The sequence below is a fragment of the Mesoplodon mirus genome (genome assembly GCF_964341445.2).
Source record: "Mesoplodon mirus genome assembly, chromosome: 8".
Lineage (NCBI taxonomy): Eukaryota > Metazoa > Chordata > Mammalia > Artiodactyla > Ziphiidae > Mesoplodon > Mesoplodon mirus.
In genome coordinates this window covers 98,932,288-98,959,089 of record NC_138984.1, presented here as the reverse complement: position 1 = coordinate 98,959,089, position 26,802 = coordinate 98,932,288, and the positions used below count along the sequence as shown (strand labels likewise).

Sequence of the window (26,802 nt, the reverse complement as noted above, 5' to 3'; positions counted from 1 at the left end):
GCAAGGGGGTCCCCAAGGCAGGAGGGCCCCCCGGGTGCATTCCAGGCGCCTGCAGCCCCTGCCTCCCCCTCAAGGCAAGGACCCCAGGTCTGCAGGAAGCTTGAGCTTCCCCCCCCAGCCCCCTGACCTTTGTGATCCCACTGGACCCTCACAAGGCTCCCCAGGACAGCCATGAGGTGCTGGGGGAGGGGCGTGTGACTTAACCACCAGGCCAACACACACTGTGGGGAGCTGTACGCACCGAAGGGAGGAAAGGCCCAAAGCCAGAGCCGGGTACTACGATGGGCAGAGCTGGTGGCTGCAGGTGTGGCCACAGACTGGTCCCGCCTGGGCCTCCAGCCAGGCCCCCAGCACGTCTGCCCCCCTGGTTCCAGCCTGTGTGCCGGTCACTCTCCATTCCTGACCAGGGGTGATTGCCCTGCAAGAACCTCTCAGTGGGCACGTCCAGCACTGGGGGCTCGGGTGCCCCGCCCACGAAGATGCAGGTGAGGTCTCCTTCCCAGATGCACGCAGGGACAGACCACACTGTGCCTGGCAATGGCGCACAGACCCACAACAGACCTCCCACAGCACTGATGCCGAGGGACCCAGGATGGATGCCAGGCCCCTGACCACCCCTCCTGGCAGGTGACCAGAAAGGCTGCGGCTGCGGGGGGTTCTGGGAGCCCTGCCAGGGGTCGGAGCCACAGGAGGATATACTGGCAATGTCCTCCCAGTTGAGGCCAGGCTTACACTCCACCTACCCAAGCACGGACCTTTCCACAGACGTCCCCTCCAATGAGCAAAGGATGGCTTTCTGGGAGCTTGTCTGCTGTTCCCAAACTCTGAGGGCTGGCCTCAGCCTCGGACTCTCGACCGAGTGTCACAAACGGTGCTCCTCTGGGCTGTCCGAAGGCCGTAGGGAGTCTCCCTCCGCCCCCCAACTCCACCAGGCTCCCGCCTCGGCTCCCGGGCTGTGCTCCAGCTAAGGGGGCGCTGCTCCGGAGGTGACCCAGCCCGGCACCTGCGGGACCCCGCGGGGCTGCCATTCACATTTCGTGCCTGCCCGCCTGGCGCTTTCTGGCTTTCGATACCAGCGGGGAGGCTTCCCTTCCACCTGAACACACAGGCCCCTGCCCCGGGGTAGAGGGAAGGTGGCCGAGCCCTGCTCCGTCCCCACGTGCGCTCGCCAACCGGGCCTGAGACCTGCCTCCAGAGCCTTCATCTCACTCGTTCTGCCCGCAGGCCTCTGCTGGCGTTGGTCCCCCTTGTCCTCCCAGCCTGTAACTGCAGACCCGCCGGGGCCCGAGGAGGGTGACGCCGAGGACCGCGAGTGTGGCCCCGGGCACACAGCACGCACGCCCGGCTCCCCCTGCCTCCGCCGTAGCCTCTGGGTCTCTGTGCCAGGGACACATCCTACGGCAGTCAAGACCCAGCACAGAAGGCCCACGCAGCCGGGCACAGCCCGCTGGACACTGCCCCCTCCAGGTCACAAACAGTTCAGGGCCTAAAACGAGCTCAGGGAACTCGAAACCTACGACAGGGACAGCCCTTCTGGGGACTCTGCAATGACACTGGAACACACTTACGTACGCGTGATGAGCAAATGCACGGCGTCAAAGCTCACGTTACAACTTGACGCCAGCTCTGGAAAACACAGAAACTGGTACCAGGGGAAAGACGGGGCAGAAACACAACACACGCCAAACGTGGCGGGGGCTCGTCCCCGGGCCTGCGGCTCCGGGCAACTTTTTCTTCTGCTTTCAGTTTTTTGTATTTTTCCAATTTCATGCAACCAAGCCTGCATTACAAAACAAACAGATTAAAGGCCTTCTGTGTACCTGATCTAACCTGATTTTCTCACTAGAGGTTCGGAGTCAGAGGCCTGGGAGGCCCTGGGCCTCCCCCGTGGCTGTGCAGACGTCTCCAAAGCCACGAGACCACCAGTTATCCGCCTGTTTGGGGGTCAGGAGGGCCTGGGCTGGTCTGGGGACCACTGGGGGCATCCGTGGCACCCCCTCCAGGCTCAGCCTGCTGACCCCACGGTGGGGGGCTGGCTTCACACCCCACAACATGCCTGCTCCCACGAGCGAAGCCCTGTGAATCCTCCTGGTTCACTCTCGCAGCCACACTGAACCTGTGAAAGGGGAGGAGGGGGCTGGCATGTGCCCCCCGCTCCGTGCACACACATCCTCCCACATAAGCAGAGTCAGCCAGGGGATGATGGCCTCACAAGCTCTTTGAACAGAAACTATTTTTCCCCAGACACAGAAATCCAGAGCCGAAACGGCACACCCCAGACAGAAGCCACGTGATGCCCAGGTTGACTGCAGTGCCCTGCTTTCTCCTGGCCTGTGGGCCCTGCGCTCCCGGAGGGGCAACCACCGCGTGAGCTGGGAGGGCAGTCACCTCAGCAGTGACCCTTGGTCCTGGGGGCCAGAGAAATGGACCTTTCCAGAACCAGGAACCGCCAGGCCACCCCAGGGGCCCCTCCACCAGGTGCTTCTGGGGTTGGCGGTGGGGCGTAGCTGGCACACACTCGCTTTACTCCTGCGACCTCTGGGGCGGGCACCGCTGTCAGATGCCCTCTGCAGACGGGCCAACGTCCGCCGCTGAAGTTCCCCAGTTATCAGGGGCGTCCACCCCCGGTGCGTGTGTCTGCCGCTGACTGACCTCAGACACAGGGTCCCCAGGAGGAGCTGGGGCAGGACGCACCGGGAAGGGGGCTCCCTACCTGCCACGAGCTCGGCCACTTAGCTGCTGTGTGGCCCTGACGGGTAACCCAAGGAATGTCTCTGCATCTGTCTCCTTACCACATGATACAGACACCATGCCCCCCACATGAGGGAGGCCATCCGGGGACCTCCAGCCCAGCCAGAGGGAAGGAGGAGGGTCACGAGGGAAGGAAACAGCCAGAACGAACTCATCTGCTCTTGCCAAGCGTGGGTAGGGGCACCGGGAGAACGTGCGAGAGAGGTGGGGAGAGAGAGAGAGAGAGAGAGAGGGAGGGAGAGAGAGAGAGGGAGGGAGAGGGAGAGAGACGGAAGCCGTCAGTCAAATATAAAAACCACAAGTAGCCCCATAAGCTTAAAAACAAAACAAAAAAACAAAGCAGTCGTTAAAAATCTTCCTACGTGTTAGAACAAGAGACAGCACATACCTACCAGCACGTATGCCAAGATGACAGATGTTAACAAGCAGTGTGTCTAAGTCAAAGCGCTAAAGTTTTACTACTATTTCAACTGCTTCGTAGGTTTGACATTTTTTCAAAATAAAAAGTTGGGGGGGACAATTCCTACAAAAAAAATTTCTACCCAATTTTAAAAGAACAGATTACCAAACTCTCCTAGATAACAGCAAAGAAATGCACATGCTCACCCCCCAGCTCGTTCTATTAGGCCAACAAAATCACACACATGAGAAGAAAGGAAAATTACAGCTCTTTTCATTCTCAGTATAGACGTAAAAAACTGCAAACAGAAATCTTATCAAATCAAATCCAGTAGAGCATATAAAAGATAAGACACTATGACCAAGTCAGGTAATCCCAGGTATGCAAGGATGGTTTAATACGAGAAAATCCATGTATCTGATTCATCACATCCACGGATTACAGACGTCAACAGATGTATAAGAAGTGCTTGCTAAAATTAAATAATTATTCATGACTGCAAGGGGATTCCCTTAACCTGATAAAGTATCCAGAAGAACCCAGAACCAACATGGTCCTCGTGGGGAAGATTCAGATGCATTTCCTCTAAGACAAGGAACGGGGCAAAGACGCCCACTCCCCGGGCCGCGACTCTCCACTCCTGCGATAAAACGACAAGGACCCTGTCTGTCCACCTCGTCTCTGCTGAGCACCTGTGTGCAGGCACCAGGCTGGGGCTTCACCCTCAGAACCTGGACGCGGGAGGGGGCTGCTTCGCATGCCCTGTGCTCTCTGCTGGGTCCCGGAGTGCCTGGTGTTAAGGGTCTGGGTGGCTCTTGGAGGGCTGAGGGTTCTGGGGGTTCGGGGCAGCCATGCCACTGGAGCAGCGGTGGCCTTACTGGCCTGCATCCTCCCTGTGCTGAGCTTACCTGGGGCCTGGGCCTTGGGCAGGGAGGGCCCCAGGCCCCAGGTGAGCTCAGCAGGTACGTCAGCCAGAGTGCCCGCTTCTGAGTGAGCTCAGTGGGCTAGCTTCTGGTCCCCCGAGGGGGAGGCCCTTGGCTGCATGAGCTGGGGTCTCCAGAGGCCGGTGCCCCGTCTGGCGCAAGTGGACGGGCAGCGCTCACGTGGTGGCAGGATGGGGGCCACGCCTCTCCAAGCCTGCTTCCTGCTTCCTGGCACCGGCCTTCACTGCCTTAATCAGCTGGCCCCTTCTCTGTCTGTGGGAGATGCGGGTGTGCTCAGGGAACAGAGACAGACCCGGAGGGGCACAGCCCCCGCAAGGATGCGTTCTAACAGCTCTGCCCCGAGCGCAAAAGGCCCTGGGCCCAGAGCCTGCTCACGCTTCATCTGATTTGGCCGAGCGGCCCATGGGTGCGTTTCTGCCCAAGCAGAACTGTGCCTCCCAGTAAGCGGTTCTCAGCCCTCCCTGGCTCAGGATCATCCGAATGTACGCTCCTCCCTTGGCCTTCCCCGGGCGAACCATCCCCCTGCCGACCTCCTTGACCCCAGGGTGGCCGCGGGCAGAGGGTCTGACCCAGGAGAAGGCCTCTGTGTGCCCGGCAGAGGAGCCCGGGCCTATCTGAGGGTGGAGGGAGCCAGCTGGGGGAGGCTGAGCTGGGCAGCGGGGAGCAGGAAGGCCTGGACAGAAAGAGCTGGGGCAGGAGGCCAGTGCGCCAGGGCTGAGGAAGCACCAGGCCCTCCCACTGTCACGGGGACCAAGTTGGGTGAGAGGGGTGTGACCTGAGAGGGGCCACCCCCAGCTACCCGTGCCCGTCCTTTTCCGGAGCCCAAGTCTGGCAGGACAGTGGCTTGGACGGGATCCCGGCCCATCTAGCACTACACTCTCAGGCCTGGCATTCGAGGTAGGGACACCCACACCACATGCAGACGAGGAAGCAGCGGGCCCAGGCCTGTACCAGCCCGGACACAGAAACACTCAGGGCTTGAGCCTTGTACTACAGGGGAAAGTGTGTTCGGTGCCCAGGAGCTCAGGAGGACCTGCTTGCCAGGAGAAGCTGGCTGAAGTGTTCCCTGTCAGCAGGGGTCTCCAGGCCTGGGTGATGGGAGATGACCGGGCTAGCACCCTATCCCTGGGGGAACACTGACAGTGTAACTGGGAAGCCCGGGCATGATGCCAACGTGAACGGGCAGCGCCAGCACGCGAGGCCAGAGTTCTCCTGGCTGTGGGCGCCGAGCAGAAGCCCGGGCTGGCCTGCAAGGGATGTCCCAGCGCTCAGGTGGGGACAGCGGTGCTCTGAAGCAGGGGAGCGGCGATGAGGAAGTGGGTAGGGCCCTATGCTTGGGGCACTCCGAGGGCTGCAGGCCAGGGCACGAGATGTGACTCACTGGGAGCATGGGGGCGGAGTGGGGGGCGGGCAGTCAGCTGGCAGGCTCCATCCTGAAAAGACGGCCTGATTCACGTGGGAGGATGCCCGAGACGCAGGAGATACCGAAAAAGGCCATGCAAGGGGCTGCGGCCGGGCCTCTGCCTGGTCACACCTACGCCTCTGGTCACTAGCACACCTCTCCCGGGGCAGGAGACAGGCCCCAGCACCGACAGGCTGCTCAGCCGCCCACTGCAGCAGCAGGGAGGACCCGGGGCCCCCTCCCGGCTCGGAGGCAGGGCGTGGCCAGTGTGCAGGAACCTGGGGGAGGGCGGGGCAGTGGCCCACCTCAGGACCCTGACTGTGGGGCGTCGACCCCCTCAGGGCATCTCTAGGCAAGTCCAAGGGGCTGCAGCACAGGCTCATCCCCCCGCTGGAGGGCAGGCCCCCCTGTATCTCTTTCCCCCAGACACACAGGGTCATGCCAACGTTCCCACCTGGACATATCTGTCTCCCCAAGGCTCAGGGAGGGCAAAACCCATGGCCAAGGCCTGTCTGTGGGGTCCCTGCTGGGCCTGGCCCGCTGGGAGCTCAGGGCGGGCCTATGGAGAGCCACCCCACTGCTGCGGACCCCTGCCCCTGGCACAGCTGGACCTGGGCCCGCCCCAGCCCGGGTCCTCCCAGCATGTCCGAGGGACTCTGGAGGCCCTTCGAGTTATCTGGAGACACAGGCCCTTTTCAGGACCGAGGTCCCCGTGCCATAGGAGCCCACTTAGCCCCTCACCACCACCTTGGGAGCAAGGGCTGACAGCTCAAGGGAGGACCGCATGCCTGCCACGACCAGCTGTGGCCCATGGCTGCCCGCTGCGTTCCAGGTCCCCGGGGGAGGGGGCTCCCTTAGGGGTCTGAGTCCAGGCTGGCCTCCCTCCTGTCTGGCCCCGCGTGCTTCACCCACTGTGACAGCGCCTGCCCCCCCTTCCCATTCCTGCTCTGACCCTGCTCCTGCTGCAAAGGGGTCCTGGGGGCCACCCTGGGTGTACCCAGGCCCACGTCTGGGGTCCTGTGTGTGGCTACAGGCCCCTCAGCTGGGCAGGACCTGAAAGCTTCTGTCTCAGGGGCGCCGGTGGAGCTGCTCCCCTGCTCAGCAACCCTCCCTGCTGTGCTCTCCTGCCCCAACAGCCAAGCCCTCGGCGTGGGCAGGGGCCCCCAGGCGGACCAGGCACCCCGGTGCCCAACTGCGCGGCTGCCTCCTTGCCGAGCAGCGCTGCTCCCCAGTCCTGTTGCGGGGAACCCCTTGGACCCCCTCCACCCTGGCCCACCTCTCAACCATGGCGTGGCACACAACATGGGGATCTTCTCCCCTCCTGGCCTGTCTCCCACTAGCCTGGCCCGTCTGCCCAGGTCCCCAGGGCCGGCACGGGGCCTGAGTGAGGACTCAGAGAACAACTCGGGCTCTGAGGCTGGGAACGAAACTGACCAGGGAGCATGACGCTCACTCCCTGAGACGTCGAGCAAAAGCAGTCCGTGGTGGTAACCTCGGCCACCGTCGCCCACCCACCGGGCAACTTCCTGGCACAGAGTGGGGAGGTCAGGAGAGCAGCTTCACGACTTCCCAGAAACCGTGGCTCTGCGACCCCTAGAGAGGAAGGAGCCCTCCAGGTTGCAGGAGCAGCTGCAGTAGTGAACCATGGGCCCCAAGAGACCTGGGGATGGACTCCCTGCTGGCTGAGGCTACACCTCAGGGTGTGTGCAGCCCACATGGGGAAGCAGGGTGGGCCTGGGCGTGGATGGCACCCCCAGGACCCAGAAGAGGAAGGCGCCGCAAGATGGGGTTTGAGTGCGTCCTGGAGGGCGGGACAAAGACCCACACCTTCTGTACCCCAGAGTCGATCCTGCTTGGGGCTCTGGGGTGAGGCGTGAGGATACACAAGGAGGGGTCCTCACTGCCAGGCCCCAGGAGGACTCAGGAGTCGGGACACACGCATCTAAAACTTCTCACAAGGAAGAAGAAAAACATGGCCCAAACTGTGTCTGGAGAGTGAGCCGAAGGGCCGTGGCCTCCAGCCCTCCAGGGCGCTGCCGCGGGTTCGCCGGATGAGAAGGCTTCCCACTGTGAGTCGGGGGCCGTGGCTGCTGAGTGATGGCCTCAGAGGCAAAGGCCCCTGCACTGTCCCTGACGTGACACCAATCTTGGTGGGAATCAGGAAACAGGAAAGTGAAGGCGACAAGCCTGCAAGTGGCGCCAGCTGGGCCGTAAATATCCTGCCTGTCGTCCAGAGCCCTGCGCCCAGGAGAGGAGCGGTAAGTCCACTACGGCCTGAGACCCAGGAGCCTCCAGAGCCACAGACGACCCTGTGCAGGGATCCTTCATAAACCCCGGGTGCCCGAGGCCACGAGAGCTCGGCCCATGCTCCCAGCAGCCCCCAGCCCGGCCAGCATGGGGCCCCGGGGACGGACAGGCAGAGGGGACACGGGAATGGCCTGGCACATACAGCCCACGTGTGTGCGGCGGCCTCAGGCAGCACAGACGTGGCTGCCTCCCAGCTGCCCACGGGGGGCCGAGGAATTAAAAACCAACCTGGGAAGTGCCAAGGGATTTGCGTGCCCATAGGGCAGGGGTCTGTGGCCACGACGAGACCCCGTCAGTCTCCCAGCTGGCCTCGGATCATGGAAGGGCCACACTGAACGAGGCAGAAGCTGAACTGACCATGCTGGGATTCCCAGGCTGTGGGCCTGGCCGTGGTCGTGGGTCCACGCTGAGACCACCGCAGGGCCAAGCACACCATGCAGCTGCCCTCTCCTCTCTGCACCTATCCAGACCCTCTGCTGGACCCCTGCCCCAAACTCCACATAGCGCTGTCCCACACCCCAGCCTTCCCCAACTTCTGGGCCCACGGAGTCTGAACTTGGCCTTGCCAGACTCCTCCCGAGACCCCAAGCAACTCCCACCCCAGCGCTTCTGCACCACATTCTGGACCGTCCTGCCCTAGGCCGTGACAAGTCACCAACCAGAAAAGACGACGTGTTGGTACGGAGGCGGAGAAACTGGAACCCTTATGTGCATTCTTGATGGGAAAGTGAAGTAGGATGGCGGTTTCCTGAAGAAGTTAGACCGTATAATTACCACGTGATTCAGCAATTCCACTTCTGGATAGATACCAAAAGAATGGAAAGCAGGGATGGGAACAGCTATTTGCCCATTCACAGCAATGGTATTCAAAGGAACAAGAGGGGTAAGTAACCCGAGTGTCCATTGAAGGACAAATGGAATAGCAAAATGAGGAATATGCGGACAATGGCATGTTGTTCAGCCTTAAACAGGAAAGGAATTCCGTCACAGGCTACAGCATGGATGAGCCTTGAGGACATTATGCTAAGTGACATAAGCCCGTCACAAAAAGGCAAATTCTGCATGAGTCCACTTACAGGAGGTCCCTAGAGGAATCAAATGCATAGAAGCCGAGAGTAAAAGGGTGGTTGTAATGCGCTGGGTGGGAGGGTGTTTAATGGGTAGCGTTTCAGCTATGGGAAACGGAGAAGTTCTGTGGACGGATGGTGGTGACGACTGCACGACAATGGGAACGCACCTGATGCTACTGAGCTGTGCGCTTAAAAAGGGTTAAAACGGTAAATTGTATGTTATGTACACGTTAGCACAATCAAAAAAAAGAAAAAAAAAAGTTTCTCCTACAATGGAGCGTCTGCAGCCAGCCCTGGGCTGAGCAAGTCTTGGGCAAAACCACAGCAGGTTTCTCAGGAAAGGAGGAGGCCCTCCTCAGGGTACAGCCGCTCCAGGGGACCCGCAGTGATGGGGTAACAAATGGAGCCTGCCTGGTTTAAACCGGTCCCCACCACGGTGGGTGGGGAACTCCCTCAGCTCTCTCGGGGTGGGGATGGGGGGGCGGTGACAGGACCGAAGACGAGACCAGGGCACCAGCCGCAGGCATGACCTGGCCGAGAGCCCTGCTTCTGTTCTTTGGCCAGACACAGCAGGGGCGCAGCAAGCACCTGCCTCGCCTGGTGGGGACAGGGGCACGCAGCCACCCCCTACACTCCACGCCGATGCCAGGGACCCTAGCCCCACCCGCCCGTGAGGTGGGGCTCACTGGCAGCAGCCCCCAGGCCTCTGCCCCGCCGGCCCCCCCAGAGCTCTCGACAAACACACGGAGTCAACGCGACAAAGACCGTGAGCCCAGGGCGACGGGGAAACCACGGATGGTCCTTTTAGGATTCCCTGATCTCAGACCTGGGACACGAGGGTGGACAGGAGGGACAGCGGGCAGTGCCCTCTCCTCTGGGGCCCTCTTTGGGCGCCAGGCACCCCAGCAGGGCGCACTTCCCACCCCCAGGGGCATCGGAGAGAGCAGCACGGGCCCCATTTTACAGATGGGGAAACCGAGGCATAGACTGGTCACACTTGCCCGGCCACAACACAGGGGGCCTGAGCTAGGCTGTCTCTGAAGGTCACGACCTACTCTGTGCCAGGTCCTCTCAGCAAAGAGTCATGGTGGCCCAAGCCTGTCTTGAGGGAGCCCGGTTGTCGGGACAGAGTCCAACAAGGGGCGGGGTGGGGGCGGCTATGGTGGACAGAAACTCATGGCCTCTCACCCGCCCCCGGCCCTGCAAACACTGCCCATCTGCCAGGCAGAGGCTGGGGCGGGGGGTGGGGGCTCGGCCAGGGGTCCTGCTGGCCTCTTCCTATCCACACCCAACAGGACATCAGACCCCAGCCAGGTGAGCTCTGCCCGGCTCTGCCTGGCAAACGGACTCCAGGACCCCCTCCTTTTTCACACCTTCCCCAAAATGGGGGGGACTTCTCCAGGGACCCCCTCAAGGAAGATTTTGACCCAGAGTTTCCGCCGCTAATTCCAAGGCCTGCCCCTACCTCGTGTCCCGTGCCGTCACGCGTGCCCGAGAAACCAGGACTTCTGTCATTGTCATCAGCCAGGCTCCCTCCTCCTGGGAGGCCAGGAGGAAGAAGGCAGGAAGCCAAGGTCCAGACCAGGAGTCTGGTCTTCCACCCCACGACAGCCTCCTGCAAAGCCCAGGGCCCGGCCCTCCCGGCTCTCTGCGGGCAGGGGGCTGAGCGCTCAGCTCCAGGCTGCCCCCTGCCCGCACTTCTGCAACAACAGCGAATTTCCCATGAACACACGTCTCCTTGATGTCCTGGCCTGTTCGCAGGTGGCAGGGATGAAGGCGTGGCCCAGCCACAGGGTGGAAAAATCACTCGGCTCTTAAAGGGGGCTAGCGGGAAGGAATTTCACAGGGGAGGAAATGTCTCAAAGTGCCAACCGCTTGTAAGGAAGAAAGGATTCTTGTTCCAGGACGTTTCTGGGTCACCGCTGCCCCACACAGTGCAAGCTGCTGCCGGGAGTGTGCGCGGGCGTGTGCCTGGGAACAGGTGGGGTGGCTGCGTGGCAGTGTGGGTGCCTCATGCAGCCTGGGGTCAGCCCCGGGAGAGGCCCCCCGGGCCCCTCACCCGGCCCTCTCCCTGGGGAGGGGACCCCATGTCCCTGAGGAAGTCCAGCCCCAGCCCAAGGCCGCTGCTCTGGGCGGTGGAGGATGGGCTGTGGCTGGCCTGACGTGGAGCAGACATCTCAAAAAAGGCCTCCAAACTAGAGCTGGGGCCAAGGCACGCTCCCCATGGCGGCGGCCTGTCAGCTTTACCCTGGTGGTACACACAGCAGGCGTCGGGGCAGGAGGGGCTGGGAGCCGGGTGGAGACTCAGCGGGCGTCGGACCAGCAGCTGCCAGTCGTGTGCACCGTCTGTGCACAGGACCGAGGTGGAGGCGCTCGTTCCCACCTCGGGGACACGTGTGCAGGTTCAAGGCCGTGGCCCTGCCCGCCAGAGCCTGGCCCCCATGGCATCCTCCAACACCAGTGGAAACCATGGCTGAGTGTGTCCTCGGGACTCAGCTGGCCCCGGCCTCCCCAGCCAGAACCACTCAGAGGTCCCAGCTGGGCCTGAGGGTGGGGCAGGGCAGGGGGCAGGGTGCCAGCCCTCCACGTGCCCACCATCCTCTCCCTGGATAACGTCGAGCCCCAGTTGATCGGAAAACACTCCCGCCTGACCCACGAAGGCAATCCTATCTCTCAGGAACGCTCACCCGGCACCCGGGAACCCGGAGGGCTGCCAGACTGCATGGCCCCTCACCGCGCACAGTGGGGCCGCAGCACGGAGGCTTCTAGCCAGGCCCACACTCTAAGCTGGCGCTGCTGCTTCCGAGCGAGGCCTCCCCAGAGAGGCGCAAGAGGAGGACGCCCCATCTGGGCCCCATGACTCCTGGGCCAGCTCCCGAGCTACGGTATGTGCTTCTGTTGTAGGAAGAAAGAACGGAAGGCAAATATTTAAATAGTTTTCAGCTCTAGCACTAAATTTTCCACAACCCTGAGCTTCCTTTTTGCTGCACGTGGGGCCGACCGGGCTGCCTCTGGGCGCCCTCTGACTCTGTCAGGATGCTGGCTGCATTCCTGTGATGGCCCTCCTTCCCTCGGTAAGTCGGTAAGCCGCTGCTCCCTGGGGCAGGACTGGCGGCCCACCAGAGCACCGCCCCCTCTCTGAGGACTGGCTCCAGAAAGACAACTGCCAAGCAGCTGCAGCCAGAGGTGTGGGTGGTACAGACGGGGCTCCAGGACACTCGGATCTGCTGCCTGAGCCACGGGACCTCTGGCAAGTCACCTGACCTCTCCGTACCTCTGCTTCCCCACCGGTAACAGGAGAAGAGTGGGGCTACCTCTCAGCGCACCTGGGACAGTACCTGTGCCCACTGGTCCCCGCAAGCCAGGGCCAAGTACCCAGAGGCCGGCAGAGTGACTGGGGGTCCAGGATGCACCGAGACCGGGGCAGAGCAGGGTGTGTGTGAGGGGACCCCGACCTGATGTCACCTGGAGAAAACCAGAGCAAGGCCTGGCCGACAGACGGCAGAGTCACCACCCGAGGGGCCAAGGCCCTTATACTGCCCCGGGAACTCAAGGGGGGCTGCAAGTACAACCCAAGGGAGATGCCAGATGCCGCGACCCCCAGGCCCTCCCACACCTGGCTGCCTGTCAGATACAGCTGGGCACCCATTGCAGACACAGCTGGGTGGCCCTGGAAGGGAGGGCTGGGGGCCAGGATCCCACACCAGTGTCCTTCTGGAGACTGCACAGAGTGAGGGCTCCATCAAAACCCACTAAAGAAATGTAAAAAGACTCAGAGGGGTCCATGCACAGAGCCCCGGGCGGTCAAGGCTGGGGTTTTCTGTGCTAGCTCATCAGGCAACAGCTGCCGGCCCCCAAGGCTCAGGCTCGTGTGCCAGCTCTGTGGCCAGGGCCAGCTGGGACCTCTGAGTGGTTCTGGCTGGGGAGGCCAGGGCCAGCTGAGTCCCAGGGACACACTCAGCCATGGCCTTGAACCTGGGGGAGGCCAGCGACCAAGCGCCACACACGGCGCAGGCCACCGCCCCCAGGCTCTGCGCTAACACACCGACCCTCCGAAGGGCATTTCCTCTGGCAGAGACGCGGAATAGCACGGCTCTGCAGGAGGCCGCCACCCCTGCCCGCCAGCCCGTCTCCGGCCCTCCTTGGGGCCAGTCAGCGCCCCCAGCAGCTCCGGGACGGCCCCTCCACGGCCGGCACCACCTCAGGCCTCCGCTGGCCTGACCAGCAGAGGGACAGGTGACCAAAGGCAGCAGGGCTCAGGCTGCGGGAGGGCGAGAGGGACTGCTGGGGCTCCCTCAGCCTTGCCGGGTGAGCATGGCCCCCGCCCCGCTGCCTGGGGGGTCTCTCGGCCCATGGGGAGCTGTGTCAACTCCTCTCAACTGATCTGCGCCCAGAGAGGGTCTCATGGGAAGCGCTGGCCCTGAGGACGGCTACTGTGGGGTGCTCGAGTGTCCTGTGGCTTGGGCGGGTCAAGGGAGCGAGGAGCCTCCTTAGCACGCATGTCCTGGGCCTCTGTGGGCCTGGCGTGCATTCCGTGCCCCGTGGCGAGTCCCACCTGACGCCTGCCGGGCCTCCTTTCGACCCGATGCTTGAGGACAGGGGTCTGCTCCTGCCCGGGGGAGGCCGCCACCAGCCCCACTGCCTGCCTTTGACCCACTTGGCTAAAACGTGACTGCCTCCGATTTGATAAAAACGATGTTTCCCGCTGGGCGCTCTGCGAGCCAAGCTTCCAGGAAAGCAAAGGAACAGGGCTCTCCCCCCAGGCCTGGGCTCTCTGACTGTGGGATGCTGGTCTGAAAGCAGGGCTCGGTCGGCCCTCAACTTCTGCAGGGTCCATGCTGTGGGCCACCAAGCAGCCTCCCGTCTGGACCTGTCTGAGCAAAACACGGTGCCCGGACCTGCTCGCCTGCCGACCCGCTCGCTGAGGGAATGGAGGGTGCTGGCACGTGCCCGAGCTGCGGCCTCTCCTGCGGGACAGAGGTGCAGAGGCTAGGGACGAGCACGGTGGCAAGGCCGTGAGGCTGGGCAGGCGAGGCCGTGGTGCCCCGGGCAGGTGGGAAGTGCGCTCTCACTCCACGGCCCACCTGCTTCCCAGCTCCACGCCTGCCCAGCAGGGCCCCTCCTCACAGGCGACATCAGAAACCTGCAAACCCCTGGGAGACCAACTGCTCTGCCTGCCCTGGTTCCACCGGCCTCGATCCCCTCCCCCCTGGGGAGTGACACGTCAGACCTAATGGCTCGGCTGTTTCCGGCGGGCGGCCACTCATGCAGCGGGGCCCCAAGGAGGAGGGGGTCAGTGGTCACTCGGGCCCCACCCCGGGACCCTGTACCATCTTGGGCTGCTGAGAAAGCCCACCCTCCAAGCAGCCACGACACCCTCCTGCGCAGGCAGGCAGCGTGGCGAGCTTGAACCCTACGCCTGGGTGACGACACCTGGCTCTCCCCTCCTGGGGGACCCTGCCCGCTCCCTGTCATGGGGAGGGCTTAACAGGAAACCCTGGGACCACAGGCCAGGTATGAATCCCAGCTCTGCCACGTGTGACCGTGGTGACAAGTTACTTAGGCTCTCGGAGCCTCGGTTTCCTCATCTGCAGAGCGGGGCCCTGCCAGTGAGGTGGGAGTGAGGAAGGCCTGGCACCCAGTGTGGCTGTTGGTCACGGCCACTTATTGTTCCCAGACTGTGTCCTCCGGGCGAGGACACCTGCTCACCCCGCCCCCAGCACGGTGCACAGCACCCTGTAAGTGGGGCGCACAGAGACCGGAGCCTTCCCCAGCCCCTCCCTCCCCGGCCAGGGTCAGGTTCCCTAACAGGGAACGTGACCCAGGACTCACAGAAAACCCTCACTGCTCTGGGACGACACCCGACCCCACTTCCTGTCGCACTGATGCAAACACAGAACCTCTGTGTTTGCAGGTCCTCGTTTTCCAAGGACACCAGCACTCCAGGGAAGTAAATATTTACAAGTGAGCCTTTAAAGCTCGCAAGGCAGAGGGGAGATGCTCACCCACTGCTCAAGGGCCACAAATGCGTGCTGTTTCTTCCTGGGGCCCTGGGAACCCTGGCAGGAGCTAACTCTCAGACGGACGGTGATTTACGGGCCACCCCTCCCAGGCCGGGTCGGGGAGGGGGTCTAGGGGCAAATGCTGCAAATGTGGGGCCAAGTGGGGCCTGGCGGGGGGAGGGGTTGCTGCGGTCCAAGGCTGCCCTGCCCCCATGTGCCTTTCCAGGAGGATGCAGGAAGCTCTGTTCCAGAGGAGGGCCATGCAGGGCTAAGCCCTGGGGGACTGCTGCAGGTGGGGGACCAGGCACCCGGCTGGGGCGTGACACAGGCAGGCCTCACTCTGCGAAAGCCCTGCCCAGATTTCCATCAGGAGGGGAAGGGAGGGCCCATGACTTTACAGCAGTGGGCTGCAGGCTCTGGTTTTGGCTGCAGGATCCTTTCTTCCAACTCAACAAACCAGGGCTGATGGGAGTGAGATGCAGCAGGGGGCCTGCCTACTTGTCTGGCTTTCTGGGCTTGTGCAGTTGGTGCCCTGGGCACTCCTCAGGGCTTCTGAGGAAGGCCCTGGGGGCGCTCCTGCCGCAGGGAGGCTGGCCGGTCAGCCGGCCACCTGTCCACTCATTCAACCTTCCGGGCCTCTGGCTGATCCCCCAGCACAAGGGCGTCCCAGAGGGGTTCAGAGGTCAGCAGGCACGCTCCCTTTCCCCCGCTGCACGTGCACTTGGCTGAAGGGCAAGGGCATGCCTGGCCCACCCAGCCCGTCCCAGTACAGGCGCCGGTAAACCAAATGCCCAGACCCACAGGCAGGGGAAGGACAGTCAAGAGGAGATGCCTGCCGAGCACACCACGCACAGAACTTCATACCAGGATACAGACAAGCCACCTCTCGGAGAGAAACAGCCCAAAGATGTGAGCAGCTAAGCAGCTGGAGGAAACTTCAGCAGCCAGTAACCACACAACAGGATGCCCGTCTCACCCAGTTAGGGGAAAAGAAACATGTGCTCAGACCATAGCGGACCAGCTCCTGGCTGCTGGCTCTGCCGAAATGGCGGCACCTGACAGGCCAAATGGTGGGGACCTCAGGCATGGCTGGGGCGGGTGTGTGTGTGTGTGCCAGTGCAGCCTGTCTGGAGAGCACTGGCAGAGCTGAGGAGGGACAGCCCTCCCTCGCTCCACTCCGAGGGGCACGGGGGGAGGATGGGCAAGCCCGGTCGCCATCACCTGGTCTGTGAAACGTGCCTCCCGTCTGCTCTCAGAACAAAGCCCAGGAAAAAAGATGTGTCTAGACCAACCCAGCAGTCAATGAATTAAATATGCGTGTCATGGACCAACACAGATAAATCTCAACAACAAGGCCCAGTGAAGGAAGCAAGGAGTAGAAGGTCAAGTACAGTGTGTAACACCCAACGGTGCTGTGTGCTGTTCAAGGGATACATGTGTTTGCCGTGAGTGAAAGCATAAAAGAGGAGGCAGGGGACACGGTGGTGGGGAGGGGCGGAGGTGCTGGCGGCCCAGCTCATGGCAGACAGCACGTGAGCACACGAGCTGCCTGCCGCTCCCCTCCCGTCGACGCCCGTGGGTGGGTGACCACAGCCCAGGGCCGGGGCACACGGGGGCCCGGGGAGGGGAGAGGAGTAATGCTGTGGGACCCACCTGGCTTTGCTGCCCCTCCCCCCCTCACCACTGACTTCTTCTTGGTTGGGTCTCCAGGTCCTCAGAGGGGGAGGCGGGCAAGCTGCCCACACAGCAGGACCAACCTGCACTGTCCCCACAGGCCATGATTACAGGAAGGCAGGGGCCTTCTGGAGATCTGGGGAGCGAACGAGCCCTTTTGTCAAGTGGGCACAGGCGGGAAGGAACAGGGGGTCCTCAATGCCACAGCCTGGGGTGAGCAGGAGACCCCCGGGGCCGAAACACAGCACACCCCAGGCCATCATGTTGGAAGGCCAGTGACGCTTGTGGACGTCACTGGCCTCCCAGCCAAGTGCCAAGACTTCAGCTGCTGCCAGGGAAGTGCCCTGCTGACCCCTGAGCGGACCAACTCAGAGTGGGGACAGGAGCCGAGCTCCCAGCTGGCTCTGAAGGGCTCTGCCCTGTCCCCGGAGAGAGGGGAGGCACTGTAGCCTCTTGTAAAAAAAAAAAAAAGGAGTCCCCAGCAACAAGGCATAATTGCAAGCTCCTACCTATGAGACAGGCACTGTCACTACGCCCATTTCACAAATGGGAAAACCGAGGCACAGAAGTCACAGAGCTCGCAGGTGGCAGAACCGGGATTCAACCCGGCTGGTGCGGCTCCAAGTCTGGGCCCCCTCCACCACTCCTGGTACACAGACAGGGTTCCCGGGCTAAGGCTGGGCCTGGCCGCCTGCTGCTTGTGCTCCCTCACTGCTGGGTGGCCCAGAGGTGACCTCTGTCCTTCCTTATCACGGAGGGTGGAGAGAACCTTACCGAGCTGACCACCTGCCGGCGTCCGGCATGTCCCGCGAGTCCTCCCACGGCTCTACAAGGCAGGTCGAGAAAACGTGGCTCCGAGTATCACGCGTGTACAGGAGGGGAGCAGGGAACCCAGACGGGTCTGACTCAGGAGCTCAGGTGTCCACCCTGGTGCGTCAGGCGAGCACAACTTCTGTGAAGGTACCTGGCCTGCAGAGAGGCTGGGGTCCCAGCTGCTGCCTGTGACCAAGGGGGTGGGTCCCCCGCACCACTGACTTCCTTCAACTCTACAGCTTTGTAAACAATTAATTCCAGAGTTTTAATTTCTCTAGTTACTACCCTTCCAGACAATTACTGATGTGCTCTGATGCCCCACCCCCTACCCCGACCCCGGGGCCTTTTACCCATGTGACAGAGGCTCATGGGCGGCCGGGAGGCCAGACTCTCTCACAGTGCCCCAGGCCCACCCCCTCCCTCCCTCTGCGCTGAGGGAAGCTGCTGACAGCCGCCCCCATACAGGTGAGGACCTGGGCCCCACCCCTGGGCAGTGAGGCCTGCGCTCACCCCTGGATTGCAGAATTCTACGGGGTTACGAGTGGCTACAGCTCCAACAGGACACGGACACAAACTGGGGCCGGAGGGCCCAGGAAGTCACAGGAGGTCATGGGTAACAGGACACTGGGTTTCTCCACAGAACCAAATGACAAGCTCCACATCCCCATTTTAGAGATGGGGAAACTGAGGCTCAGAGGGCTGTTCCTCTGTGCCCATGAGACCCACTGGCTCCAGACACAAGGTGAGAGAGGCTGCCGGGGCTCCTCTCTCCTCCTCTGCTTCCCAGTCGGGCCTGCTGGGGCCCAGAGCTGCTGCCTGGGCTTCTCGGAAGGAACCCAAGAGCCAAGTCCCCACGCGCCTCCGCCCTGCCCCAGAGCCTGAGCCCCGGGCACCCAGAGAGGGCCCAGGAGCTCCTGTGGAGGTCCTGCAGAACTCAGGGTGTGTCAGTCCCTGCAGGCAGCCCCTGGTAAGCCGAGGCCCCAGACCCTGGGTGCCTGGCTGAGCGAGTGAACAGACCGACAGCTAGGGTGGGGCGGGGCCTCCAAACAGTCCAGCTGTCCTGGAGGAGCCTCCAGAGACACGGACGCAGGCAGCGCTGCAGGGAAAGGCCGCCGGCCAGCCGTGGGGCTGCGTGTCCTCAGCAAAGCTGCCAGCACCCACAGAGCCGGCTAGGAGCCTGGCCGGGGGCCTCGCTGGCAGTGGGATAGCAGGGCTGCTCTGGCTGGTTTCTGCTCCCACATCTAGGAAGAGAGACCCCAGGTCTAAACCAAGGCTGGGGTAGGATGTGTGCGGTCTCCAGCGGCTGGACACCTCCTCCCTGGGCCCAGCCCCCCACTGACCCTGATGCCCTCCAACAGTGCCCACCCGGGTCAGGCAGCCTCAGAGCAGCTTGTTAGCTCTCTGGTGTGTGGATGTGGCCATGCAATGCTTTTCCAAAATAACAGGGCCTAGAAGCTGGGGACTTGGGACAACACCACACCAGGAAGGGGACATTTTACCCCGGGAGGAACAGAGAGATGAGGCCACAAGTCCCACAGCCAGAAAGTGACAGGCCTGCCTTCGGGGACAGACTGGACACCCTGGCCTCTGGGAGGGCCCTTGTCCACGCACACCGCCTCCCTGTCCCCACTGCCCTCTTGTTACCATCTGTCCCTGTGACTGGCTGCGGGTCTCAGACGACGCGAGTCACCGTGGTTCCAGAGCGCTGCTTCCCGTCTCTACTCCTACGGATCCTGCAAAACCCCACGCGGAGGTGCCTCCTCCAAATCCCTCCGACGCCACAGGTCACACCTCCTGCTGTCACCACTCGCGTGCCTGCCTGTTTTTGTGCTTAGGACCTTTTTTCTGCATAACATCCTCCCCTCCCCCCCAAAACCCCCAAACCAAACTGACAGCAAAAATGTAACAGGAAGAGAAAGAGCCCGCTGAGTTCTGGAAAAAGCAGGAGTAAGAGGGTTGAGAGATGGAGACCCTGCAAACGCGCCTGCCCACCTGCGAGTGCCGGCCAGCGAGGCCAAAGGACGGGCCTGGGAAGACGAGAGAGCGGGTCGGCCACGAGACGCATCCACACGGCTCTAAGTGCCCACCAGGGAGACCCCCTGTCAGACGTGCCCCCTCCCCTTCCCGTCCTCCCCGCAGATCAGCTAAATCATGTCCTGGCCTGAATTCCACAGCCCTTCCGGCAGGGCTGGGGGTGGGGCTGGCAGCTGCAGGACCAGGACCACCTGAGAAGGACCCGGTCACCCAGGAGGGGCGGCAGGAGGCGCGGGCCCCGCTCTGCCTGCAGCCCCTGAGCCTCACCTGCTCTCCGCTGTCAGCAGCGCCGACGCCTCCCGCAGCCCCTCCTGCGCTGCTCTGCCAGAGCCAGAAGGATGTGGCCTGAGTCCCGTCTTGCTACCGCAGGGGCGAAGACTGCCAGGTGTTCTCCAATCCACCGACTACCCAGATCTGCACGTGAAACCGCCCGTGTCCGCCCAGGGTCTCGGGAGCCCTTCTGCCCCGGGCGGGACAGACGCGACAGCTGGTGGCTGGTGGCGGTTCTCACCGAGGTTGGTCTTCCCAGCTGGGGGCACCAAGGGGGAGGGCACACGGGCCATAGGACGGACAGACGTCGGGATGTCAGCTTCCTAACTTTTCTGGGCCTTGACTTCCTTGCGGGGAAAATGGGCACAACTGTCACACGTGCTTTGTGGAAGTGGGGAGGGGGAAATGAGATAGCCCATTCCAAGTACCCGCAGAGCACTCAGGGGACAAGAGCCAACCTCCTGTCTGCGCCCTTCCGTTTGTGACCCTGGCTCCCCCAACTCAGGCCCCCGTGGCCGCTCACCCCTCCCCTCTGGCCCCAGATGGCAGAGAACTGCACCTCCGCTCTGGGCAGGGGTGAAATGCACACATCTGTGACCAGACGGGCTGGCATTCAGGGTGGCTGGGTACAGCCCTGTCCACCCCCCGCCAAAGTGATGGGCCACCCTCAAGGGTGCACTTGTCAGGCGGGACTTTTCAATAAAAACCAGATACAGACAGTTTGCTCACTGAAGAAAGTAAACTCTTTAAACCCAGAACAGTATCGAATACCAACGAAGTGAGTACTCAAATACCATACTTGGCTACAAAATAAGGTGTAAAGTAATTTAATATTTACATTGAGAGCATTTAAACATTCAGACCATTCCACTCAGAAATTCCACACCTAGGAATTTCCAAAGGAAGTCAGGGGTATGCAAAAACACTTTATGTACAAGGATGTCCACCGCGCCGCTACTTACAGGAACCAGAAACGGGAAATCTGCATATTCAACACCAGAGGAGAACCAACTATGGTGCACCCAGAGGTGAGTCACCTGTAGCCGCTAAATTATTGTTTTTAATGACACAGAATAACATCTGTAGACAATTTACGTTATAGTTCCAATTATAATAAAAAGAAAAGGGATGCATAGAGAATACAGTAACTTTCCTTTTTTATACTTCACTGCCCATTATCTACTACAGTCATTACTTCATAACAAAAATGAAAAGAATATGAAACGAAAAGACGCAGGGTCCCTTAAGGATGACAAAGCCAGGCCCCCGCTGATGGCCTGCCACTCTCCCAGGGCAGCAGCCAAACCTCTCAGTCCTGCCACTGAGAAAGAGACCCTGACTGATTCCACAAAGACCAGGGGCTTTAGCAGCCCCGGGCCCCAGGGCTGGGAGCTGCACCCACCGGGAAGGCTCTCTGACCCGGGGGGCACACAAGCCCCTGCACCGTGTCCAGCCCACTCTGCACTGCCCTGGGTTTTATAAGGGAAGCGCCTAGGAGGACAGGAAGCCCTGGTCTTGCAAGTTCTGTGGTGCTTTGAGGAGAACATGAGTTGTAGAGCCTGATGATTTCACAAGCCAGGGCATCATTTAAAACGATCGCCGGTAAGTCATTTGAAAGTTTGTCTTCTCACGTAATTGCTTAAAAAGAAGAGGTTTTTTGGTTGTCTGTTCGTGTTTAAAGAAAATCTAACTCTGAATTTCTTGACCTTAGATTCCTTCCGTCTCAACCCAAGACCTCTCCGGGCGATCCCTTCAGGTGGCCGGGCCCTGTTCACTGGTCCCTGTCATGTGCTCTGGGTAACATGTGCCCCACTGCAGGCAAATGCAGGTTTTGTCCCTTAGTTGCACACAAGGATGTGATTGTGAAGCCAAGCTGTCCGGTGCTATAGGAATGCTCCAAGCTAACCTGTCTGGGCCCACTGAGAAGCCCCTGAGGTTCTCTGGGACCAGCACTGCACTCAAGACTGTCTTCCTGAACCTGACTCACCACAGAACACATGTGGGAAGGGCGCGCTGACTGCAGCTCCCGGAGAAGCTGCAGGACCAAGAGGTGAACGTTCTTGTTGGTGCCCCATGTAGGCAGCACCCGTTCGGGCTCCGGCCTGCGCCAACATGCCGTGGACATGCCAGGATGGCAGATGGAGAGTGGCCAAGGGCACCTAAGGCAACAGGGCGCTATCTGGGAAGGCTTCCTGAAGGAAGGGGCAGCAAAGCTGAGGCTGAAGTGACAGGAGCAGCTGGCTGCGCAGTGGGAGGGAGGAGGGCGTGCTGCGCTGAGGGCGGCACAGGCTCAGCTGGCAGCACCGGCAGATTTCTGAAACCAGACGGGACTCGGGATGGTGGAGAGAGGGTGTGCGACCAGAGTGCGGCCGCAGGACGGACACTAAGACTCCTTCCTCCCACGAGGAAGCACAGCCTCTGCCGGCTGAGATCAAGGATGCTGGGGGCCCACCTGCAGAGAGGACCCCACGAAGGTGGCCCGGAAGCCGTACTCGGGTCCCAAATGCCCTCTGCAGCTTCAGATGAAGCCTACACGATTTTAGGGACATTTCCAGGGCAACCGAGGCAAGACCCTAACTGTGTCTCCTCTTCCGTCTCTTTCAGGCCGACGGGAACAGGAAGGAGGAACGTTTTGGACCTTAGGAGCACCATCCCGACCCTACGAGGTGAATGGCAGCGTGGGGCACTGGCACACTCTAACCAAAGTGGCCCTTGGCAACGGTCGGCCGCCTGCCTGAGGCCAGGCCTCCCCGGGGGCCTTACAAGCATTCCTGGCAGATGCCAGCAGGTGTGGCAGCTCCCTTGCTGGATACAGGACGAAACAGGGACCTGCCAGTGCTTTGCTCACACACCTGCTCCTCTCTTCCATGCCAAGAAGCACTCACAGATGCTGCAGGTTCCAAACCATATTCCAGCAAAACGCTGGAAACCTGTCCATCTCCATTTGTCACCTCGATGCATGCCCATCTCAGAACTACCCCGGCTGACGTCGTTGGGTGGGGGGGGTGGGGGTGGGGTGGGCACAGGAGCCGTTAAAAGCCTCACTTCCCCGCACCGCAGGCCCCAAAGCCCTGCGGACGCCAGCACCACGAGCTGGGAGAAGCTTGGTGGAGAGATTCTAGAAGCATACCTCACAGCGGGAAGACATTCGCCCCCCACCCCGAGCCCCCAAAGTGGCTGGCCCTGGGGACCGGAGAGGAGGAAGAAAGGGCTCTCGCCCAGGCCCAGACTCCAAAGTGCCATGTCACTCCTCAGTTCACCAGCCAGGTGGCCGCTCCACCACCACAGGGCCCTGGGGAGGGCGGGAAGAGGGCAAGGGTGACACCCGAGTCTCCTGAAACCAGGCACCACCCGACAGCAGGCATCCCATGGGGGCTGGGCACTGCCACCGTCCCTCTGGGTGCTGGGTCCCTGGGCAGATGGGGGAGCTGCCTCCTGAACCCCCAGCGCTCTGGCCCAGCCCGACTAGGGGAGCACACAGGCTTGTAAACACACAAAGCCAAGACTACCCTGGCCCCTCCAGGAAGCTCCTTAAAAATGCCATCAACCTAGCGCCTGGACCAGAACTGAAAGGAGAGGCGGCGAGAGCGCCATGCAAGGCCGGCAAGGCTCTGTCACCTGCCTGGTGGCACAGCCCACTCCTCCAGCGGACGGCAGAGGGCGGGCCTCCCGAGAACCCTGGAAACCCCTCCTCCACGGCCGGCAGCTGCTGAGCTCAGCAACTTCCCCACTGCAGAGGGAGGGAGCCACGGCTGACCATGCACGCGGACCACGCACGGAGTCTTCCACCCCTGCCACATGCACCCACCCTCGTGCAGCACCCGGCGGCCCTGGCTGCTTCCCCATTTCCTCCGTGCCTGTCTGTAGGGGCAGCGGGGCCTCCTGCTCTGGTGGACAGACTCTGGAGAAGGGACGCCAGGGGCCCTTTACCCTGGTGACCCGAAGAGAAAATCAGTCTCAGGAGGTGGGGCTGTAGGACGAGTGTCCTGGTGGCAAACGAGGGTCGAGGCCACGTCTGCTGGCAAGCCTGACTCAGGCCCCTCGGCAGCGCCTAGAGCGAGGTCTGCACCCTCTCCCCTCCCAGCTCTCTTAATTGCCTTTGGCAGACAGGACCGTTCCGCCCTCCACACCCCGACTCCTGCAGGCAGAGAGGTGCCCACCTGGGCTTCTGTGGGTTGCTTAGTGCCCAGTTCCGGGGGCTTGCAGCCCTGGTGGGCAGAAGGATAGATGGGCAAGTGGCTGCAAGCCCCCAGGCCCAGCTCAGTCTAGCACAGAGTGACAGGACACCGAGGAGCGAGGGGGTGAGGGGATGGTACGAGGCCAGGAAAGTGCATCTATGCAGATCAGACCAAGTGCTGGGCAGGAAGCAATGCTTCAAGGGCCCCTGGACAGGCCGATTGGTGGCCATGTAGCCTTAAGGCACCCAGCACATCACCTCTCAGGCTGGGAGCTACTGTTGGTGGGGGGACAGCCAAGGGAAAGTGGGAAGACACTCCCCCCACGACCCCGCAGCTCTATGGCCCCAATTTCCTAACCATCTGGGAAAGACAACAGGAGAACGACTGAAAGGCTGAGCAGGGAGAGCTCTGAGCTGGCCAGATACCAAAGCTTCATCACCCAGACACACCGAGACCTTGCACCTTCGACCCTGGAGTGAGGAACTCAGCTACACGGGTCACACAGCGCCCCGACGCCCATCCTGCCCGTGACCGCACTCTTAAGGCAAACGATGAAGATAAACAAAAGGCCGACAAGAAGACCTCCTTTCAGGACCTTCCCAGCCCAGGCATCTCGGGGAGAAGGCCCCGCAGGGCACCCACGTGAACAGGAGAAAAAGATTCCCAAGTTTAACCCTTGGAAACCCAGCACCGTGGGGAGAGAGAGAGTGTTTCTGGCTACAATGCGCTTCCCTGGAGAGCTGTCCCCCAACACAGGTCAGCCCTGTGCTCCCAACCTCCACAGTAATGGGGGCCCCCAGGGAAGGCACCTGGCTGCATAGGTGCCCCCACCCAGCTCAGCTCCCCCCAACCTGCCCTAGGCCTCCGTCTGCTCTTCTTTCAGAGCGAGCTTGAGCCTGGTTCTGGCCCAACTCGCAGGGGCAGGCAGCACTGCCTTCTCCCTGGCCCCAGCCCCAGGGGACACTCGGGCCTTTGTTCTACCTGCACACTCGGGCACGTCAGAGCCAGCCCCCTTCCCTGGCAGCTCCTCCCCAGCCCTCTCGAGGCAGGCTGGTGGGCCGGGGGCCCCGCAGGTGCAGGGGGAGAGGCACCTCACTTCTCTCACTTCCGATTTGGGCGTGAGAGCGGCGCAGGAAAGCGAGCACTCCAGGTGGGTTACACTCGCACAGGAACCCGTCTTCCCGCCCGACGACACAGGCCAGCCTGGACCCAGAGCTGGGTCACGACAGGTGACGGGCCGCGGGCAGGGGGCGGTGACCCCGGGAAGCCCAGGCTCCGCGCAGCCCGCCGGGTGATGCGGAAAAGTAAAGAGGCACAGAGAAGGAGGTGAGAGCGGGATTCGAGCGGCGGACCGCGGCGGACCCACTGGGGGCTCGGACGCCCTGAGATCAGGAGGGGATCCAGAAGGGCCGCGGCGAGTGGGGTCCCCAAGAGGGCAGAAGAAGAGGGCAGGGAGCGAGGGTGGGCGCAGGTCCGCCCGGCGAGGGCCGGGCCCGGGGGAGCGGCCGCGAGCAGGCACCCCGCCGTCCCGGGCCGACGGCGCGGCCGGCTGCGGGCGCTCACCTGGGCGTGCGCAGCGCGGCGGGGTCGCGGCGGTCCAGCACGCCAGGCACGCAGTTGGTGAGCTCGGTCCAGTCGGCGTGCAGCCCGCAGCTCCAGCCCGTGGAGAAGCGGGAGAAGAGCCAGGTCTCGCGGCGGTTGGGCCGGTAGCAGGTGCACTTTTTCTGGCCGGGCCGGCAGTCGCAGGGCACCTCGAGGCGCACGTTCTGCACGAGGTGGCGGCCGAAGGTGGTGCCGCCCGTTTTCTGGATGTGCAGGAAGACGATCACGTCGTCGCCCTTCATGTCGAAGTGCAGCTCGCGCTCCAGCTCGCGCACCGGGAAGTAGTACTTCTTCTCGTAGTGCGGGTCGGGCGTGGGGAAGAGATCCAGGTCGTCGGGCGGCGCGCGGCCGCCGGGCGCGCCCAGGCTCAGTCCCGGGCCCGCGTACTGGTAGAGGATGAGCATAAAGCACGCCGAGCCCGCCACCACCAGCACGAACTTGCTGGCGCGCTCAACCATGGTCCTGCCGCCGGCGCGCCGCCGCCGCATGTGTCACCATCGCCAGAGGCCCGGGCGCGGGGCGCGGGGCCTGGAGAGCGGGGGGCACGGGCGCAGCTGCCTCCGCCGCCGCCGCCGCCGCCGCCGCCCGCGCTCCGGCCCGGCTACTCGGCACCCAGGCCGCCCGCAGCGGCGCGGGCCCCGGCCTTGCGCGGCGCCATGGCTGCTCCCCGCCCGGGCCCCGTTTCGCGGCCCGACCCCGGCTCAGCTCCGGCTCGGCTCCGGCCCGGTCCGCTCCCCCTGCGGCCCCTCGCCCGCCGGTCAGCTCTGCTCCGCGCCGCGCCGAGAACGCTCTGCGCCGCCCCGCGCGCCGCCGCGTCTCCGCAGTCTGCCGCCGCCCCGCCCCGGCCCGCTCCCGGCCCGCCCCCGCCGCGCCTCTTGCCGTCGCCGCCCGCGTCGATCCGCGGCTCCGCCCCCAGAGCCCCGGGGCTGCAGGCCGGTACCTGGCCCCCGGACGCAGGTCTCTGGCCTTGGGGAGGCCGCTCCGAGGCGGGCAGCGAGGACTAGGAACTGATCTCTGTCTTCAGAGGCGTGGGGAGAGACTGGAGAAACGTGTAGTGGGGCGCGGACGGCCCTTCTGTGCTGGAGGGGCTCGCGGCGGTGGGTGCCTTGGGGCTTGGGTTCCCCTCACCGCTTCACGGGAGGGAAAGCCTTGGCTTTGCATGCTGGGCACTCTCAAGATCCGAACGCGAGGGGGCTCGGGCTGGATGGACTTGGTGGGATCTGGGGGCGTGGGGCGGGGCGCGGGTCGGGAAGGAACGAGGGAGGGTTGGGGGTGGGGAGCCTGGGACCCACGGCAGTGGTGGGACCTTCCTCCCCCTCCCCCTCGTTCCCCTCCTCTCCCCCCTCCCCTCCCCT

General features: G+C 62.6%; 1 protein-coding gene across 1 annotated transcript in view; it reads right to left on the bottom strand.

Moving 5' to 3' along the window:
- Nucleotides 1-26,249, bottom strand: part of HS6ST1 (heparan sulfate 6-O-sulfotransferase 1) — a 43,592-nt gene extending 17,343 nt beyond the window's left edge. Inside the window, exon 1 of the mRNA XM_082630384.1 lies at nt 25,409-26,249. Within this exon, the coding sequence (XP_082486510.1) occupies nt 25,409-25,935 (527 nt within the window). The 5' untranslated portion in view covers nt 25,936-26,249. The remainder of the gene's footprint in view (nt 1-25,408) is intronic.
- Between the last annotated feature and the right edge of the window lie 553 nt (nt 26,250-26,802).